This window comes from Canis aureus, chromosome 4, assembly GCF_053574225.1.
Source record: "Canis aureus isolate CA01 chromosome 4, VMU_Caureus_v.1.0, whole genome shotgun sequence".
NCBI lineage: Eukaryota > Metazoa > Chordata > Mammalia > Carnivora > Canidae > Canis > Canis aureus.
Window position 1 is genome coordinate 22,379,166 of NC_135614.1, and position 18,421 is coordinate 22,397,586.

The following is an 18,421-nucleotide window of genomic DNA, read 5'->3' on the forward strand; positions in this document are numbered from 1 at the left end:
TAATTCCCTGTGGAAGGTCCATTCTGCTGGGGAGCTGGGCATTGAACAAGTAAACCAGAGAACAAGAAGAGGTGACAGGTGAGCGTCTGGGGCAGATGAGGGAAGGAGGAAGGAATGAAAAGGAACCTCCCAGATGAGGCTCAGGGGAAACGAAGGTCCAGGCAGAGGGAATCACTGAGGCAGAAGGGAGCTTGGCAGGTTTGTGGACCAGGTTTGTCTACCTTATTTCACTTAGCCCAATGCCCTCAGAATTCATCCACGTTGTTACAAGTGGCAGGATTTCCTTTGTTTATGGCGAATATTCCATTGCACGTGTGTGTTTGTAATAGATATATATAAATACAACATAAAAATAAAAATATATAAATATATTAAATAAACAGATATATTTTTCCATTTCTTTATCCATTCATCTGTCCATGGACACTTAGGTTGTTTCCATATCTTGGCTATTCTGAGTAATGCTGCAGTATACCCTTTGGATATATTCCCGCAGGTAGGACTGCTGGATTGACTGTATGGTTCAATTTTGAAATTTTGGGGGAACTTTCATAGTGTTTTCCATAATGGCTGGACCAATTTACATTCTCACCAATAGTGTCCAAAGTTTCCTTTTCTCCTTGCTAATATTTGTTATCTCCTACCTTTTTGGTAATAGCCATCCAAATAGGCATTAGGTAATATCTCATTGTGGTTTTGATTTGCATTTGATGAGTGATGTTGAGCATATTTTCATATCCCTCTTGGCCATCTGTATGTCTCCTTTGGAAAAATATCTATTTAATAGTTCCCTCTGCCCATTTTTAATCAGATTATTTGTTGTTGTCATTGTCATTGGTATTCAGTTGTAAAGTTTCCTTCTACATTTTTTTTCCTTACACATTTTGGATATTCTTATCAGATATGCAGTTTACAAATATTTTCTCTTGTTCTGTAAGTGGCCTTTTAATTTTTTTGTTTCTTTGCTGTCCGAAAACTTTTTAGTTTAATGTAATGATAATAATGCTTATTTTTACCTTTATCGCCTGTGGTTTTGGTGTCAAGTTTGAAAAAATTATTGTCGGGGCAGCCCCGGTGGTGCAGCGGTTTAGCGCTGCCTGCAGCCCGGGGCGTGATCCTGGAGACCCTGGATCAAGTCCCATGTCAGGCTCTCTGTATGATGCCTGCTTCTCCCTCTGCCTGTGTCTCTGCCTCTCTCTCTCTCTCTCTCTCTCGTAAATAAATAAAAAAAAAAAGAAAAAATTATTGTCATGACCTATGTCTAGGATTTCTTTCCCCTGTATGCTTTCCTTTTAAGAGTCTTACGATTTCAGGTCTTATGTTTATGTCTTTTATCCATTTTGAGTTGATTTTAGTTTATGATGTAAGATAATGGTCCAATTCATTCTTTTGCACATGGATATCCAGTTTTCCTAGCACCATTTAAGCATACATTTTCCCATTATGTATTCTTGGCATTTTAATAGAAAATTAGTGGGTAGGACTGGGTTTACTTCTAGGTTCTCTATCCTGTTCTATTGATCTGTATGTCTGGGGTTTTTTTTTTTTGGTCAATACCACACTATCTTGATAACTATAGTTTTCTTATTATTTTTTTTTTTAGTTTTTTTATTTATTTATGATAATCACAGAGAGAGAGAGAGAGAGAGAGAGAGAGAGGCAGAGACATAGGCAGAGGGAGAAGCAGGCTCCATGCACCGAGAGCCCGAAGTGGGATTCAATCCCGGGTCTCCAGGATCGTGCCCTGGGCCAAAGGCAGGCGCTAACCCGCTGCGCCACCCAGGGATCCCTATAGTTTTCTAATATAGGTTGAAATCAGAAAATGTGATGCCTCCAGCTTTGTTTTTTGTGCTTAAGATTGTTTTAGCTTTTTGGAATCTCTTGGGTTCCATACAAATTTTAAGATTTTCTTCTGTTTCTGTGAAAAAATGCTATTGGAATTTTGATAGGTATTGTATTAAATCTGCAGATCACTTTGGATAGTATGAATAGTTCAGTAATAATTCTTCCAGTCCGTAAATGAGGGCTATCTTTCCATTTATTTGTGTTGTCTTCAATTTCTTTCATCAGTGTTTTTATGCTTTTCGGTATATAGATCCTTCACTTCTTTGGTTAGATTTATCTCTAAATAATTTATTCTATCTGATGCCATAGTAAATGGTTTTTTTTTGTTTTTTTTTTTTAATGATAGTCACAGAGAGAGAGAGAAAGAGAGGTAGAGACATAGGCAGAGGGAGAAGCAGGCTCCATGCACCGAGAGCCCGAAGTGGGATTCAATCCCGGGTCTCCAGGATCGCGCCCTGGGCCAAAGACAGGCGCTAAACCACTGCGCCACCCAGGGATCCCGTAAATGGGTTTGTTAATTTATTTTTTGAATAGTTCATGGTTGGTGTGTAGAAATGCAACTGATTTTTGTATGTTGATTTTTGTATTCAGCAACTTTACTGAATTCGTTTATTAGTTTTAACAGTTTTGCTGGGATCTTTATCATTCCTTTCCTTTTCATTTTTAAGTAGGCTCCATGGCCAGCATGGAGCCCAACATGGGGCTTGAACTCACAACCCTGAGATCAAGACCTGAGCCAAGATCAAGAGTCGGAACCTCAGCCAACTAAAACACCTAGGCACCCCAGGAGTCTTTAAGATTTCTATATATAAGATCATGTCATACAAACAGAAAATTTTACTTCCTTTCTAATTTGGGTGACTTTTAGTTCTTTTTCTTACCTAATTTACTTGCTCTGGCTTAGGACATCCAGGACTATGTTGCATAGAAGTAACGAGAGTGGACACTTGTCTCTTCTTGATCTTAAAGGAAAAGCTTTCTCTTTTCACCATTAAGAATGATGTCAGCTGTGGGCTTATTATGTATGACCTTTGTTGTGTTGTGGTACATTCTTTCTATACCTAATTTGTTGAGCATTTTTATCAGAAAGTATACCAAATTTTGTCAAATGCTTTTTCTGCACTTGCTGAAAGGATCGTTTGATTTATATCCTTCATTGTTAATATGGTGTATCTCACTGATTGATTCACAGATGCTGAACCATCCTTGCATCCCAGGGATAAATCCTGCTTGATCATGGTGTATGATCTTTTTAATGTGCTGTTAAATTTGGTCTGCTAATATTTTATTGAGGATTTTTACAGCGATGTTCATCAGAGATATTAGCCTATAATTTTCTTTTCCTACAGTGTCCTCATTTGGCTTTGGTATCAGAAGAATGCTGGCTTCATAATGACTTTGGAAGTGTTTCTTCCTCTTCAATATCTTGGAAGAATTTGAGAAAGATTACTATTAATTATTCCTTCAATGTTTGGTAGAATTCACCAGTGAAGCCATCTGGCCCTGGAGTTTTACTAGTTTACTAGCTCTTGACCTGTTATTGTTCTGTTCAGATTTTCTGTCTTCATGACTCAGTCTTTGCAGGTTGTATGTTTCCAGAAATTTCTCTATTTCTTTTTTGTTACCCGGTTTGTTGGTGGATAATTGTTCATCATAGTTTCTTATGACCCTTTATATTTCTGAGATTTTGGTCATGGCATCTCCTCTTTCATATCTGCTTTTGTTTATTAGAATTATCTCTTTCCTAGTCTAACTAAACATTGTCAGTTTTATTTATTTTTTAAAAAAATCAACTCTTAGTTTTACAGATATTTTCTATTGTCTTTCTAGTCTCTATTTTGTTTATTTCTGCTCAGATCTTTGTTATTACCTTCCCTCTACTAACTTTGAGCTTAATTGGCTCTTCTTTTTCTGCTTTCTTGAGGTGCAAAGTGAGATTTTTTTTAATTTGAGGTCCTTTTCTTTTTCTTTTTCTTTTTTTTTTTTTTCTTAAAGGAGATATTTATTACTATAAGCTTCCTTCTGAGAACCGCTTTTGCTGCATTCCCCAAGTTTTGGTATGTTGTGTTTCCATTTTTGTTTGTTTCAAAATATTCTTTTATTTCCTTTTTTCTTAGCCCTGTAGCTGTCTTTTCAATCTAGTGTCACTACCTTCTCCTCCCTTTTCCCCTTTTCTCCTTTCAGATCATCCTTTCCAAGCTGGAAGGTCAGGGTATTGGTTCATGTCTCGGCAGCCTGAGGGGAGAGAGATGTTCATTCCATTTGTTCATGGGGCCGCATTTCTGGGCAGCCATTGGCTCCCAGCCAGCCTGTGGCTTTGCAGAGGTTATGGATTAGTGCTTTCCTAGCTAGAGCCCAGCCCCAGGTTGGTCAGCAGCATTGATTGTTTTGGTGAACAATCCCCTAAATGAGCAGCAGTCTGGTTTCCACAAAGGTGGGCTGATTTGTCACTTTCCAGTGCCCCTGGGTCAGTAGGGGCCAGGACACCCACCACTCCTTCTTGTAGTCATGGTGGGTGGAGTGGGGGTGGTCAGCTCTCTAGTCTTCACTGGAGGATGCTGTGGGCTGAGGTCAGGGCTGAGAATTTCTCATTATCTCATTAACCCCAAACCCTGAGGATTGGATGGGGTGTCCCCCTCATGGGGTCCTGTCAGGGGAGGATCTCTGTGTGCAGCCCAGGAAGGACTCTCACCATCAGGCCTCTCGGCTTTTCCATGAGAACATGGAAGCCATGTTCTCATATGTCCATGGTGCATAATTCAAAATAACTGGAAAATGATATATAAAACTATAAATGTGGTAACAGCTCTATCCTAAAAAAAAAAAAAAAAAAAAAAAAAATCGGCCTGGAAGAGACAGAGAGAGAGAGAGAGAGAGAGAGACAGGCAGAGGGAGAAGCAGGCTCCATGCAGGGAGGCTGACGTGGGACTCGATCCCGGGTCTCCAGGATCACACCCTGGGCTGACAGCAGTGCTAAACTGCTGAGCCACCCAGGCTGTGCTTTTTATTTTCTTTTTGATATTTTTTTCCTTAGCTCTCCAATTTTCATTTCCTTATAATCATGGAGGAAAATACCATATAAGGAAAAATAATGTCCTTTCCAACTCTAATGCAAACTATAAGACTGGCCAATGCTGAGGCTAGGGGAGCAGCCTGGCTGTTGATGGCAGCAGGAAGGGGCAGCGTGGAGAGAAAAGGCGGGAGGTAATGAAGGTCAGCTGCCAGGGGGAGGTGAGTTCCCAGTTCCATTTCCTCCTTGCCAAGAGGAGGAGAAGCATTTCTCTGAGCCATACTATAACAGGGGTGGCCCCATAGGCTACCTGTTAAGTCTACAAATCCACTCGTGGTGTCAGATGAGGACAAATTAGGCTAATGACCTCATGCTCGGTTCTCAGGAAGGGGCACTGGCCATGGCCACCGCTGGCAGCAAAACATCAACAGGTGCCTGGACATAAAGAAGAGATTCTCCATCCCTGACCCTTGGCAAGGTTTCTGCTAGGAGGCCTGACTCAATGGTCAGACTCAAGTGGCTTCTCTATTTGTAGGGAGTCTACTGGCTGTGCTCTGGGGAGCCCGCCATGGAGCCCCAAGGGCCCGGGCATCAGAAGGGCAGTGTCCTGATGGTACGAGGTGAACCTGAGTGACTTCCACAACTGTCTGGGTCTCACCTTGACTGACCAGTACTCTCCAGCTTGTTCTGGGGCCTCTCTTGGGGGTACCAGGGGTGTTGGGGGAGGGCAGCTCCTGCCCATGTGTTCCCAGTTAGGCAGAGCTGAGCGGGACACCCAGAGGGTGTTAGGCTGTAGCTGGTACATTTGTACCCCAGCCCTGGCCTCCTGGCCTCTATCTTTCCTCTACTGCCAAGGCAAGGGTGAGGAGTGGTCTCTTTCCTGGCCTTGATCAGAGGTTGCTGATCCCCCAACATGGAACCAGGGAACAGTGGACAGCACCCAGCCTGGCACTAGATGGTTCTGGACATATCCTTGAAGCCAGAGATAGGAAAAAGATGACACTGTGGCCCCTTCAGTGGAGCACAGGACACACATATATCCTGCCACTCAATGCAGCAAAGTAGAGGAGGTTTTGCACTGAGATCTGGGCAGCCTCTCCCAGCTCGTGTGCTCCACCATGGACAGCATGTGGGAGTGAGAGCTGGAGCCCCAGGTACCTGCGAAGCTGAAGCAGACCTCTTCTCCCCGCCAGGATTAAATCTGTGACTTGCGGCCAGGTTGGAGGAAGGGTCTAGCAAATATTCCAAAGAACCTTGTAGCTTTCTCTCTTCCTTTTTTCTTGCTCCCTGGGTTCTCTTTAGGCCTTGGTTGTTAGATTGAGTCCGTCTCGGTACTGGAGGCAATAGGACCCATCCCCACAGTCTGGGGCACTGAGGGAAGCCCAGAGATGCTTGTTTGGTTCACGTGCAAGGGAAGGAAGGAAGTCCTAGGCCAAGCACCCCCTGTACACCGTGAGAACTGGGCTGATTGGTATTAGTGTCAGCGGGGCTGCTGACAGCCGGGCCTCTGCAGCCTGGGTCTCAGGGGGAAAGCCCCGGAAGCTCCTTCCAGGGAGGCCAAGAGGGAGGTTCCCCCTGCTGCCCTTCCACCCCCCTCTCCTCCCCCTGCTCCTCAGCCTCCCAGCCTGGCCACCTACCCCACCCCCTTGATTCCTCCGTCACTTAAAAACATTGAGCACCTTTACTGGAAGCCCTGCTGTGGAGGCTTTGGATAGCTTTAAAACTAGATTTAAAAGAACAAACTAGAAAGGACAGCTCTTTGTAGCTTGCTTCTGGTGGTTTAAACAATGTGCTCTGAAAATCCTGTGGCCTTTGATGTTTGCTTACTCTTTGCCTGGTTTAGCCCAGGCCTTGTGGCCCCTGAGGCCACACCAGCCTTGCATGCGAGGTGGGTTTTCTCGCCCTAGTTGGAGCTGCTTTTGCTGCTGTGAGCTGGATTGGGGGGCTGGGGGTGGGGGGCGGGCACTGGGTGCTTGGTCTCTGAGAGCAGCAGAGGAGTCAGGATTCCCTGCTGGGGTCCACAAAACACATCCTCAGAGTGGCTCCCCCAGTCCCGCAGAACGTAGCTGAACACAGCAGAGCACTTGACAGTTAAATTCATGAGCCATGCAACCAGCTTGTCTCACTCGTTCATCTGCAGCCTTATCATGGCAAAAGGACCGTTGAAGTATCCTTACATCTCTGGTATATACCCCCCTCACACACACACACACACACACACACACACACACACACACACGCACATGCATGGTGCCAAAGGCAGTGCACACACAAAAGAGCACAAGAGCCAGCATGATCCAAAGAGGTCCCCGAGGGGCCGGGGGCAGCTGCTGTCCACGCAGCCTGGGACCATCTGTTCCTCCTGCCCGTTTCGAGGGGCCTCCAGCGGGGCCTCCCTTCCCTGTGGGGGCCCAGCTCAGCTTACCAGATGGAAGGCCTGATTGTCACAGAGGCCTTTTTTGGGCTTAGCATGTTTGGAAAGTACCCAGAGACTGAGTAAGTTTGGAGAGAAAGGTCAGAGCTGCTTACTGAAGAGGGAGGAAGAGCCTTTCCCCATCAGGCCACTGGGGATCCCCTCTGCTGACCCTGCCCTGGCCTCCTGCCCTCATTCCCTGACTCCTTATCTCCAGGCCTGGGGGAGTCCAAACAATATGTGACCCAGGGGAGGGGCTGAGAGGTGACCATTGGGCTGGGGTGCAGAGGGACATGGAAGACCAGGACTGTGTCTGCAGGGCCCTGAGAGTGGACTGCAAGAAGTTGACACAGCCCTATGCGTGTGCTCCTGGATCACCCCCCTGCACCTGTGCTCAGCTGATGACCCCCTCCCATACCATTCAGTGCCATGAGCTCATTCCCTTGCCCTGTCCTGGGGAGTGGACTGACCCCACCCTAGCATCTTGTTTCTTAGGTGCCTCCAACCATGCCCCAGCTGGCTGGCCTGTCCCTTCATCCCCTGGAGGAGCAGGAACCCCAGATTGGAAAAGTTTCATGACCTGGGGGCCTCTGAGAAGGGTGGCCCTGAGGCCATGGGGTCCCTGCTCTGCTCAGGTTATGTGACCAGCAAGCCCCTGCCCTGGGGTCAATATAGGACTGAGGCCAGCAAGTGTGTGCATGGTCTTTCACACGTGACAGGGCCTACCCTCTGCCCCCCGGGGCTGCTGTTAGGTTCTTGGCTCCCCTGTCCACCTCTGAGTGGCTGATCTTCCTGAGCAGAAGGTTTTCTCCTGGCCACGGAGACAGATTTCCCTGAGCTGGTTTCCTTTGTTGCCTTGACTGTGAGCACTGTGAGTGTTGGGAAGGAAGCAGCTGATACACTGTCCCCCTCTTCCTGATACTGGACGTGATTTGGGGGAGATTACCCCAAATTGAACCTTGGGATTAGCCGTTTCCACTCATGATGCAATGCTATAGGGTGTGTGCCTCCTGGAAAAGGAGAGAAAGACCTATAATAATACCATGGCCTACTATGTGCCTGGCACCTTGCTGAGCACATTTGTAGCTTTAGTCTATCTAGACTCAAATCCCTACGAGGTAGAGGTTGTCCTCTCCACCTGGCAGGTGAGGAAGTAGAGGCTTGGATGCTAAAGTAGAGGCTTGGATGCTAAAGAAGTAGAGGCTTCCACCTGGCAGGTGAGGAAGTAAAGGCTTGGACATCTGAGGCCCGGGTGGCTGCTGGAAATGTTCTTGACCATGAGGCTTGATGGTCCTTCTCAGCCTAGTCTGATCCTCATAGCCGGAGGTTATTTCAAGGATAGGCCTGCAGGTGTGGTTCACAAGTGAGAAACTGAGGCTCAGAGAGGGCAAATAGCTGGGGTGGAGCCTGCAGTGGCAGGACCAGGCCTGGGACCCAGGGCCCTGTTTGCCCAGCAGCGCCTGCAGGCGCCTCCCCAGGGGATCGTCTGGCTCCAGAGCCAAGAATGCCCCCTTTGTGCCAGCACAATCTCTGGTGATCCGAGGGCCTCCCTGCTCTGAAAGCCCTGATTGTGGCTCAGAGTGTGGGGTTGGGCCGCCCACACTCCCGCCCCCGCCCCTTCCCGCTGTGGGGCCTTTTGTGCTCCTGGATTTCAGCACAACAGCCGGGCTGTTGATCCAGAAGGCCCAGCGTGACCGGGAGAGGGCGATGTGCCAGCGCTGCTCCCCATGGGGCTGGGCCCCGCCCGAGCTCGGAGGGGGGCCTGGCCTGGGCCCTGCAGCGATGAAGCGTGGCCCATGGGGTAATCAGGAGAGCTGATTCCCAGTCCTGGCCAGACACCCCCCCCCCCCCAGCCTGCTCTGGGCCCCAGGAGAGTCAGCCGCCCTCTCTGGGCCTCAGTGTCCTTATCCGTAGCACAAGAGCTCGGGCAGAGAAGAGCGCAGAGGGGTCTGGAGCACAGAGACTCAGCTGGGGCCTGTCTCTGGGCGGAGGAAAGGGCACCAGGCCGGAATCTGCCCAGTTCTGGCCGGGTGCCATCTCTTGGGGCCTGGGCTCTCTGATCTGTATAGGAAAGGGGGTGAATCACTCCTGCTCAGACATGGCAAAGGGACCCAGGCCTCAGAGGGGCACCGGGGCGGGGAGAGGGTGTGTGGGCAGGGAGGCGGTGGGGTGTTCCTGCAGGTGGGGTGGGGGCTACTTGGCCATGTGGGCACCCTGTTCCAGGCCCGAGTTCTGGGAGATCTTGGGTTGGACTTTGAGGGGGTGGGGTGTGGCCTGGGTTTTTTTGTAATGTCTCCATTCAAAATAGACCATCGACCTTCTGAATGACAACATTCGAAGAGGAATCGAGAACTACTACGATGATCTGGACTTCAAAAACATCATGGACTTTGTTCAGAAGGAGGTGAGCTAGGTGCCGTGGGTCAGAGGTGCACCTGCCGAGCCCTTTGCCCCTGGCTCGGGACACTGCTCAAGAGGGCGAGGGTGAGGGTGAGGGAGCAGTGGCTTATCCATTCCCAAAGCAAGTGGCTGGCCAAGTTGGGAGGCAATAGCGGGCCGTGGATGGGTGTGAAGGCCGGGGCCTGACCTTCTTAACCACTCTTCTGCCCAGAATATCCTTACCGTCTGTGTCCCTCTTTAGTTACTTAGCTATTCCCCCATCCAAAAAAAAAAAAGAATATCAGCTCTAGCCACAAGCCACTTTGCAGGATCCCAGGGTACCCTTCTCCAAGGGGCAGAGATACTTCTTACTTGGGGTGGGAAAGACCTCCAAGGTGCTCAGTTCAGACACCGTTCTGCTGAATCTCTTCAGTGACAGGGAGCTCACTCCCTGCCAAGTCAGGGACAGCCCTGAGGTAGAGAGCACTCTTTCCTGATTCCGCTTCCCCCTGCATAGAGGAACAAAACACGACTTCTCCTTTTCCTCCATAGCATTTTTTGAATACAGTGATTATCATTTGGGGACACTGACCCTCCCCACTAAGGTCCACCCATGTCTGTTGGTGTTATAATAATAGCAGTGGCAGGCCAGCACTGCCCGGGATGGCGTCTACACATCGATCTCACTTAGTCCTGAGCCTCAGGTTCTCAACTGCAGCGGGGGGTACAGGTGGTCCCTTCCTCTTGATGTCTTGATGTCGTTGTGACATTGCCTTGACTCAACGTGGAAGTCCTTAGAGCAGTGCCAGGCACCTTAGAACAGTGACAGGGAAGACCTGTCCTGAGTACCGCTGCCGCGTTCTAGGGGTGGCAAGCAGAAGGTGAGGGCCGTGGGCCCACTCGGCCCTGACAGTGCTTCCTGGGACATGGCTTTGGGGGCTTCGGCTGGCCTGGTTCCCGTGCTAGCCCTCAGTGAGAACCAAACCTCACCGCGCCCAGGGCCACCCGTGGTGGCCACTCCCTTGGCTCAGGTCCTCGCTGTAGTCACAACAGGTGCAGCCTCCGGGAGGCCCCTGTCTGCCAGGGGTGTGTCGGCCAGCTCTGGCCATCGGGTGAAATGTGATGTTTTTATTGGAACCGGCCTTCCAGTGGCTTGGGATTTCATTTCTCCTGGGGTGGGATGGGGGGTGACTCATGCTTGGTGCCAAGCCCCAGGCTGAGTGCATCATGCGTGGCCTGACTTGGTAATCCTCGGCTCAGCTGTGCAAAGCTGGCAGTGCTCCTCCTGCTTTGCAGATGAGGCCGTGAAGCCCAGAGAGGCTGGTCGACTTGCCCAGAGTCACATGGCGACGGATGGTAGCATGAGGAATTGAATGGACTGCAAAGCCAATGCCCTTGGAACTGCACCCAGCTGGGCTGGGGGGCGGGGGGCGGGAGCTTCCAGGTCTCAGAAGCTGACAGCCTGAAGGGCTCTGTGTTTCTGCAGGGACCTCTGACCCTCTCACTCCCCTAGCTAACCCTCCAGTGACCCCCCCCATCACAGAATATGATCCCAGCTCCCCACCCATTCTGACCGGCTAGACTTTGGCATGGTGTGGCCTAGGCCGGCCGCCCCACCTCATCCCTCCCCTCCTGCTCGCCCCGCTCCAGACACCCTGGCCTCCGTGCCTGCCACCAACGCACAGCTCACTCATCCTATGCGGGGCCTGTGCACTGTTGCCTGGCTTTTTCCTGCTATTCGTGTTTCAGATTAAATGTCATCTCTTCAGGGGGGCCTCTCCTGACCTCCCAACATACAGCTGCCCCCCCAGCTCCCTTCTCCCCTTTCCTGCGCCCCTGGCACACAGCATTACCCACTGGCCTTTCCATGCAGCAGTTACTCGCTGACTCCCCAGCACAGTGCCCACAAGCACGACTGGCACACACCCACCTCTCAATGGAGTCACTGCTTCCCTGGGCAGAGGGGCAGCGTGGGGAGAAGCTAAGCTAAGGGGGGAATGAGGCCCACCTTGCTGCCCCTTTGGCCCTGACCCCGAGGCAGGACGTGAGGAGGGTGCGTGCCCCTTTGCTAAGGGCTGATAGACAGAGCTGGGCTGGGGGCAGGGGCAGGGGGTGCTAGGGGCCCCTGGGGATGCCTCCTGGGCTGTGGGGGCATCCATAGACTCCTTCCCTCTGAGACCTTCGAGGGTTGAGCCTCTGCCCTGGGACGTGGAGATGGAGGCATCAAGGGAGACTTTCCCTCCAGTATCTAGTCCTGCTGGTAGCTGCCCCCTGCCCAAGAGGCTGCCCAGCCTTGGCTTGCACGCCTCTCCAGTGACAGGGTGCTCATTACCTCCCAGGCAGCTGGGCCAGGAAGCACAGGAGTATCTGACACCTGCAGCCTTGGGGGCCCCCCTGCCCCCGGGTGACCCGAGCGTAAACCCCAGGGTGTCCCGGTGGAGCCCCTTCCTGGCGTGGGCCTGGGACCCCATGGTGACAGCAGCCCTCTCCCCACTTGCCTTCCTCTCAGTTTAAGTGCTGTGGTGGGGAAGACTACCGGGATTGGAGCAAAAACCAGTACCACGACTGCAACGCCCCCGGACCCCTGGCCTGCGGGGTGCCCTACACCTGCTGCGTCAGAAACACGGTACCTGCCGCTCCTGGGGCCACCCGGCCCATCGGGAAGTGGGATGGGGGGGCAGGAGGCGGTGGCCCTGGAGACTCAGGCCGTGGGAAGGGCTACATGTGGGGGCGGGGGTGCGGGCGGGGAAGGCCGGCTTTGCCAGGAGTGGCCATTAATGGTCTTTGAACACTTGCCACGCGCAGGCCCGTCCTGGGCTCTCCAGCAGCATCACACATTCAGCTCCTTCCACAGCACCGTGGGGTGGGGCCTGTTGCTTTGCCCCCCGCACAGATGAAGAAGTGGAGACACCAGAGCGTCAGGTGCCTGCCTCGCCCAGGGTTGGCGGGGCTGGGATGAAATGTAGGCCACCATCGTGGCACCCGGGCTCTGGACTCCTACCTGGGTCGGGTGAGGCATGGAGAGGGTCCAGGCCAGAGGGAGCTTAGCAGGGTGGCCGGCTCGCAGCCTTCGCTGGAGGGCACCTGGGAAGGGGTCTGGCGATGTACATGCCAGCCCTGCCTCTCCCCAGCAGGATCCCCACTCAGCTCTTCACCTCCATGACCACTTGGGGGGCTGTCCCACGGAGTCCCCACTTACTGATGAGTGGCTTCGTCAGACCTCTGTGTTGTTGGACTCATGTGTCCAAAAACTGCCTCATCTCTGGATTGGAATGAGGTGGCGAGCTTTGCAATTACTCATGCCCTGAAGAGTCATGGAAAATTTCTTTTCGAACATCTCTACCCTTCTGTGCCCACTCCTGGATTCTGTAAACCACGCAGCTGCCAGTGGGGGTGCAGGCCTCGGCCATGAGTCAGGGAGCCGGTGCCAAGTGCACAAGCCCTAAAAAAGCCTGGACCAGGAGGGAAGATTTGTTTAGAAATTTTAGCTGCCATTTTAGGATAACTTTCTGGGAAGGGGGAGTGCTGGGTAAGAGCCTGGCGTTTTCAGAGAAGCCTGTGGGGTGTGATCCTGAACTTCAGCCCCTAGGACAGTGGCACCTGAATGTCCATGTCAAGCTCTCCAAGCCTACATGTATTCATTCATTCAACAGATATTCATCGAGGCCATCCATGCCAGATGTGATTCTAGGTTCTGGGGGTACGTACAGAAAACACCTGGAAAACTCTCTGCCTGCATGGAACTGGTGTTCTAGTCAGGAAGACTGACAAAATACACGAGTGAGAGGCAGTATGCTTGAAGGTGGTAAATGTTAAGGAGAAAAATAAAGCAGGGGGGTGGAGGATTGCAATTTTAGATACCGAAAAAGTAGGTTCTCAGTAAAACCCCGAAGGAAGTGAAGGAGTGGGCCATGCATATCTGGGGGATGGACATTCCTGGCAAAGGGAACAGCAAGTGCAAAGGCCCTCAGGTGGGAATTGCCCTGGTGCATTTGAGAAAAAGCACAGAGACCAATGTGGCTGGAGCAGAGCGGGCGTCACGGAGAACAGTAGCAGATGAAGTCAGGGAGATGACGGGTTCCTGAAGGCCATGGTCAGGACTTTGGTATTCCCATGAGTGGTGAGGAGTCCATTGAAGGGCTTTAGTAGCTGAGCGGTGGTGGATCTGACTCAGGCTTTACCAGGGTCCCTCTGACTGCTGTGGGGGCCAGAGGTGGACATGGGGAGTCTGCAGCGGTCCATGTGTCACAGGTCCCAGGCTGTCAGGGAAGCAGGCCCTGAGATTCTGGTTGGCAAGCAAGATCTGCAGGTTGAGTCAGCAAGCTGGGCATCGAGGAGGGCCAGGGGTTTAGTTCCAGGCTGGGTACAACAGCCCGAGAACCAGGAGAGCAGATGTGGCTGGCAGGTTCAAGAGCCAGGAAGAGCCAGTGTGGCAGCTCAGGTCTGCATCAGGCAGGCAGCAAGAAAGGAAGGATTCCCTAGGGGACGGACAGCCCTTTTGTTCTATTCAGACCTTCCACTGATTGGGTGAGGCCCACCCACTATAGGGAGAACCATCTGCCTAACTCAGTCTACTGATTCAAATGTCAATCTCATTGAAAGACACCTTCGCAGAAATACCCAGAATAATGTTTGACTAAATATCTAGGCACCCCAAGGCCCAGGTTAGTTGACACATAAAATTAACCGCATGTGACAATCACCACAGGAGACTGGCAGCCAAGTCTCCTGCTGAATGTGCTCCCACCATTGCGGGGGGTCCAGGAAGCTCCTGGAAGTCCATCGCATCAGGCCAGAGAAGACAGAGGCTTTAGCAGAGGTAGTAAAACTTGGTCAGATTCTGGCTCTGTTTTATATATAAGGCAACAGGATTTGCCGACGGATCAGATGCGGGAAGTAGGAGAAAGAGAAATCAAGGAGGGCTCCCAGATTTTGGCCTGAGCCACAAGGAAACATGGGGCTGCCACTGCCTGAAAGGGGAGGACAGCAGGGATGAGCTCAGTGTGGACAGGTAGACTGTGTGTGATGTCAAAGAGGCACTTGGATCTAGGGTGTTTGGGAGACAAGTCCAGGCGGGGAGTATCAACACGGATGCCACCCGCAGAGAAATGGACTATAGAGCCGGCATCTGGGTGGGAACCCGAGGTGGAGACGCGATGCTCACCTACTGGGGTACCTGTGGTCCTGTACTACAAAACCACCGTGGGTTCTCCTTAGAAAAGAGGGTGTTTCCTCCCTTTGTGAATCTGTGCGTGAATTTGTATACCAATCTATTTATTGTACACTCTTTTCATTTAGCCACAGATCTGAATGAACACACAAGAGAAAAAAAATAAAAAAAAATTAGAAATAGAGCCTTGTGCTTGGTGGTTTAGAGCTTCCTGGCAGCCAGAGGAAAAGGGGACACATGGTCGGTTACGTTGCTACTGTTCAACAGAAGAAAGCAAACCCGTTCTTCAGGGAAAGTCACTTTTCCCCCTAGCTCTCAGCTTTAAAAGGAATGTCTCTGCTCGTCTCCTGCAGAGGATTTGAAGCAACAGAGTTCACACAGGCTTGTGAAATGTGCTTATCCTGCAGGATGTCCCCAAGACTCGCTGGTGTGGAGGGCAGTTTGCCTCTACATTGAACGGCCTCTGACAGCCATGCCTGTTGAGCTCTTGTGTCCAATTTTTAGAGCTATCCACCCTCTCATTTTTGGTTACCCTTTGGGGGCCTGTCCCTGCAGACCTCTCTTTCCCTTCCCCCTGGCTTCTCAGACCTCAGACAACCCAGCTCATCAGGCCTGTGCCGGAGTGAGAGGAAGCACACATGAAGAACCCTTGTGAACTTTGCCATGTCCGGCTTTGGGATGCTTGGGAGTCCCCTTCCTGACCGCCTGTCCATGGCCCTGTCCCAGGTGGAAGAGGCCACTGCAGAGCGGCTCTCAGGACCTGTGCACCATCAGCAGAGCCTCTGGAGAAGAGCGGTTCTGTGATCAAACCTAAGCAGGCTTTACCTTTAGGAAAGAGCATGGATGCCTCGTCCCGCCCTCCTTAGAGGGGACTCTCCTGGAAGGGGAGGCGAGTCCGGAGGAGGGGTCCGGGCTCTGGGCGGTGGCAAGGAGGCCTCTGCCAGCTGCACGTCTGCTCCCTGAAGGCAAGAGGAACACCCTCTTTTCTAAGGAGAACCCACCTGGGGCTCTGTCCCCAGACCTGGAAGCACAGTGCAGAGTAGTTACTCTTGTCTCCTTCTATGTACCATGTGGTTGACTCACTTATTAGGTTCATTGTGTGTTTCCCTTTCTAGAATGTCAGTTCCATGAAGGCAAAGACATTCTTCGTTCCCCTACATTCCCAACACCTAGAACAGTGATTGGCACATAACAGGTGTTCGGTTAATATTTGTTCAGGGAACGACTGAAAGAACAAACACGAAAGGTAGAAAACACCGTTCCCGTCCTGCTGTCATGCACCTGCTTCCCAGGCCTGACCCTCTCCGTGGGGGTCGGGTTCACCACCTAGAGGAGTCACAAAAGTCGGCCCATGTTAAGCGGATGCTGGGTGTATTTGGGTCTACCTGGGGCACAGTCTAGACTGAGGGAGTTTGTTTTGCCCGCAAGCCAGGTCCTGACAACTGAGCTGAGGCCTGAGGTCCAACTCACTCTTTTGGAAGGAGAGTAGACCGCCTTCCTTGCCCTCCAGGGGCCAGGATCATGTCCAGAGTCCCTCCAGCCGGCGCCCCTGTGTTCCTCTGTGTCCAGCCCTGAGATAAGGCCTCGATGAGTATATCTCACTGTATGTTCAAGACAGCCCCATGATGTGGGTTCGCTGAGCACCACTGCTTTAGGAAGAGGCCAAGGAATTCATTCATTCATTCATTCATTCATTCATTCATTCTTTCATTCATTCAACAAATACTTATCTAGTGTCCTGGGACAGCACATCTGGGATTGGCCACTGAGCTCCTGAGTAGCAGAGCAGGATCCAGAGCAGGCAACATGATACCAGAGGCCGCGCTGGCCACTCTGCTGCTCCTGCATCGCTGCTGGCACCCGGGGCACCCACCCCACAGCGGCTTCCAGTTGCATGTGGGAGGGTGGGACTGGGGCATCTAGCTTCCTCTCACTTTGTAGGAGGAGGGGGAGACCATACAGGGCATGGACAGTGAGGGGAAGTACCATCCCCTGCCCCCCGCCCCCGACTTAGGCCTGCTGGGAAGGGATTTGACGGCGTCCAGGGCGTCCAGGGCCGACCACAGCTTTCCCCGCACCGAGGGCAGGCAGCAGCCGGGCGCTCCTGAGAGCAGCTCTTCCCAGGAAGGCTATGGGTGGCACTTGGACCAGTAGGATGGCAGTCTGCCGGGGCGGGAAGTGTGGTCGGAGGCCCCGGCCTTGTCCTCAGGGAAACCACAGCTGGCTGGGGGCCCGGCTGTGGTCTGGGGTTTTCCTTCATAAGAGCCAGCGGAGCAAGAACAGCCGGGCCCCGACCTCTGAGACTGTGCATCACCCTGTCAGCAGAGCCCCGGCCCTGGGGCGCCTGCAGCGGGGGAGCCTGGGACAGCGCGCTTTTCTCTGGGGTCCTGGGCTGCTGCTGGTGCAGGAGTGGTCCTCCCACCCAAATGCCACAGACCTAGCCTCCCCATCTTTCCTCCTGGGCATTTTTTAGGTGAGGAGGGGGGTGCTGGGGGAGGGAGGTTAAGATGCAGACTCCAGCCAGACTGCCTGGGTGGGAGTCTCAGCTCCATCCATACTGGCAGTGCCACTCTGTGCCCCAATTCTTACGTCAGGAAAAAGGGGGGAATACTAGTCCTTCATGGGAAGCCCTGTGTAAGGCGGCAGCTAATACACATTTTTGTTTCAGACAGAAGTGATCAACACCATGTGCGGCTACAGAACTATTGACAAGGAGGTAATGTCTTTGAAATCTCTTTCCTTGAGAAGGGTCGCTCTTCCTGTCCCATCACCAGAGTGATGGGCGGGATTCTCTGGGGTGGGGCCCCTGGCTCGGAACAGGAGTCAGGGACTGCCAGAGTTTTCCAACTGTGCCCAGACACCGAAGGACTCAGGGAGCCAAGAGTCCCCCAGGCTGGGAGAGCCTGCCCGCCTGCATTTGCTGAGCACCTACGAGGGCTTCTCTGTGTGAGGCCACCAAGCCCTTGCTGGTGCCCCCAGCATGCCTGTGTGCCCAGCTGTGCCCACACCAGCTTGCCTTGGGGCTCTGCTGGGCTAGGAGTGACGCTAGGGTGATGCTGAGAAGGGAGCTAAAAATCATGATGACTTGAGATGCCTGTGAGTTTTGAGTCTCAAAGTGAGGCCCCTGGACCAACAGTGACAGCAACCCTGGGAACATATTAGAAATGCACGTTTTGGGGGGTGGAGCCCAGCAGGTGCTTCTGACACACATTCTGGTTGGAGAGCCATAGACTGGCGGGGGTTCTCAAGCCATCAGACCCAATGGCCAGGTTTTATAATGATCATCTAGTAATGCCTTAGTGATATCTCGAAATGAAATTCACAGACAATATAATCTACCCACACACCTAACTTCAGAACAAGTGACAGAGCTGAAGTAGAAAGAGAAATAGAACAATTTACAATCATATAACATTTCATGTGGAAATGCTCAGGCATTAGATGCAACAGGAGACACATCGAAGCAGTTAGGTGTTTGTACCACAAGATGTAGCTGACACCTGGTTGGCTGGGGTTGGGAGGGGGGGAGTTGTGTTGACAACATGAATACCATGGGCATTATTTAAAAAAATTTTTTATTCAAATTCAATTAATTAACATATAG

At 51.7% G+C, this 18,421-nt stretch overlaps 1 protein-coding gene across 1 annotated transcript in view; it reads left to right on the forward strand.

The window, feature by feature from the left end:
• Nucleotides 1-18,421, forward strand: part of TSPAN15 (tetraspanin 15) — a 50,444-nt gene that overhangs the window by 29,818 nt on the left and 2,205 nt on the right. The window contains exons 4-6 of the mRNA XM_077894807.1: nucleotides 9,577-9,672; nucleotides 12,157-12,273; nucleotides 17,486-17,533. Of these exons, the coding sequence (XP_077750933.1) occupies nucleotides 9,577-9,672; nucleotides 12,157-12,273; nucleotides 17,486-17,533 (261 nt within the window). The remainder of the gene's footprint in view (nucleotides 1-9,576; nucleotides 9,673-12,156; nucleotides 12,274-17,485; nucleotides 17,534-18,421) is intronic.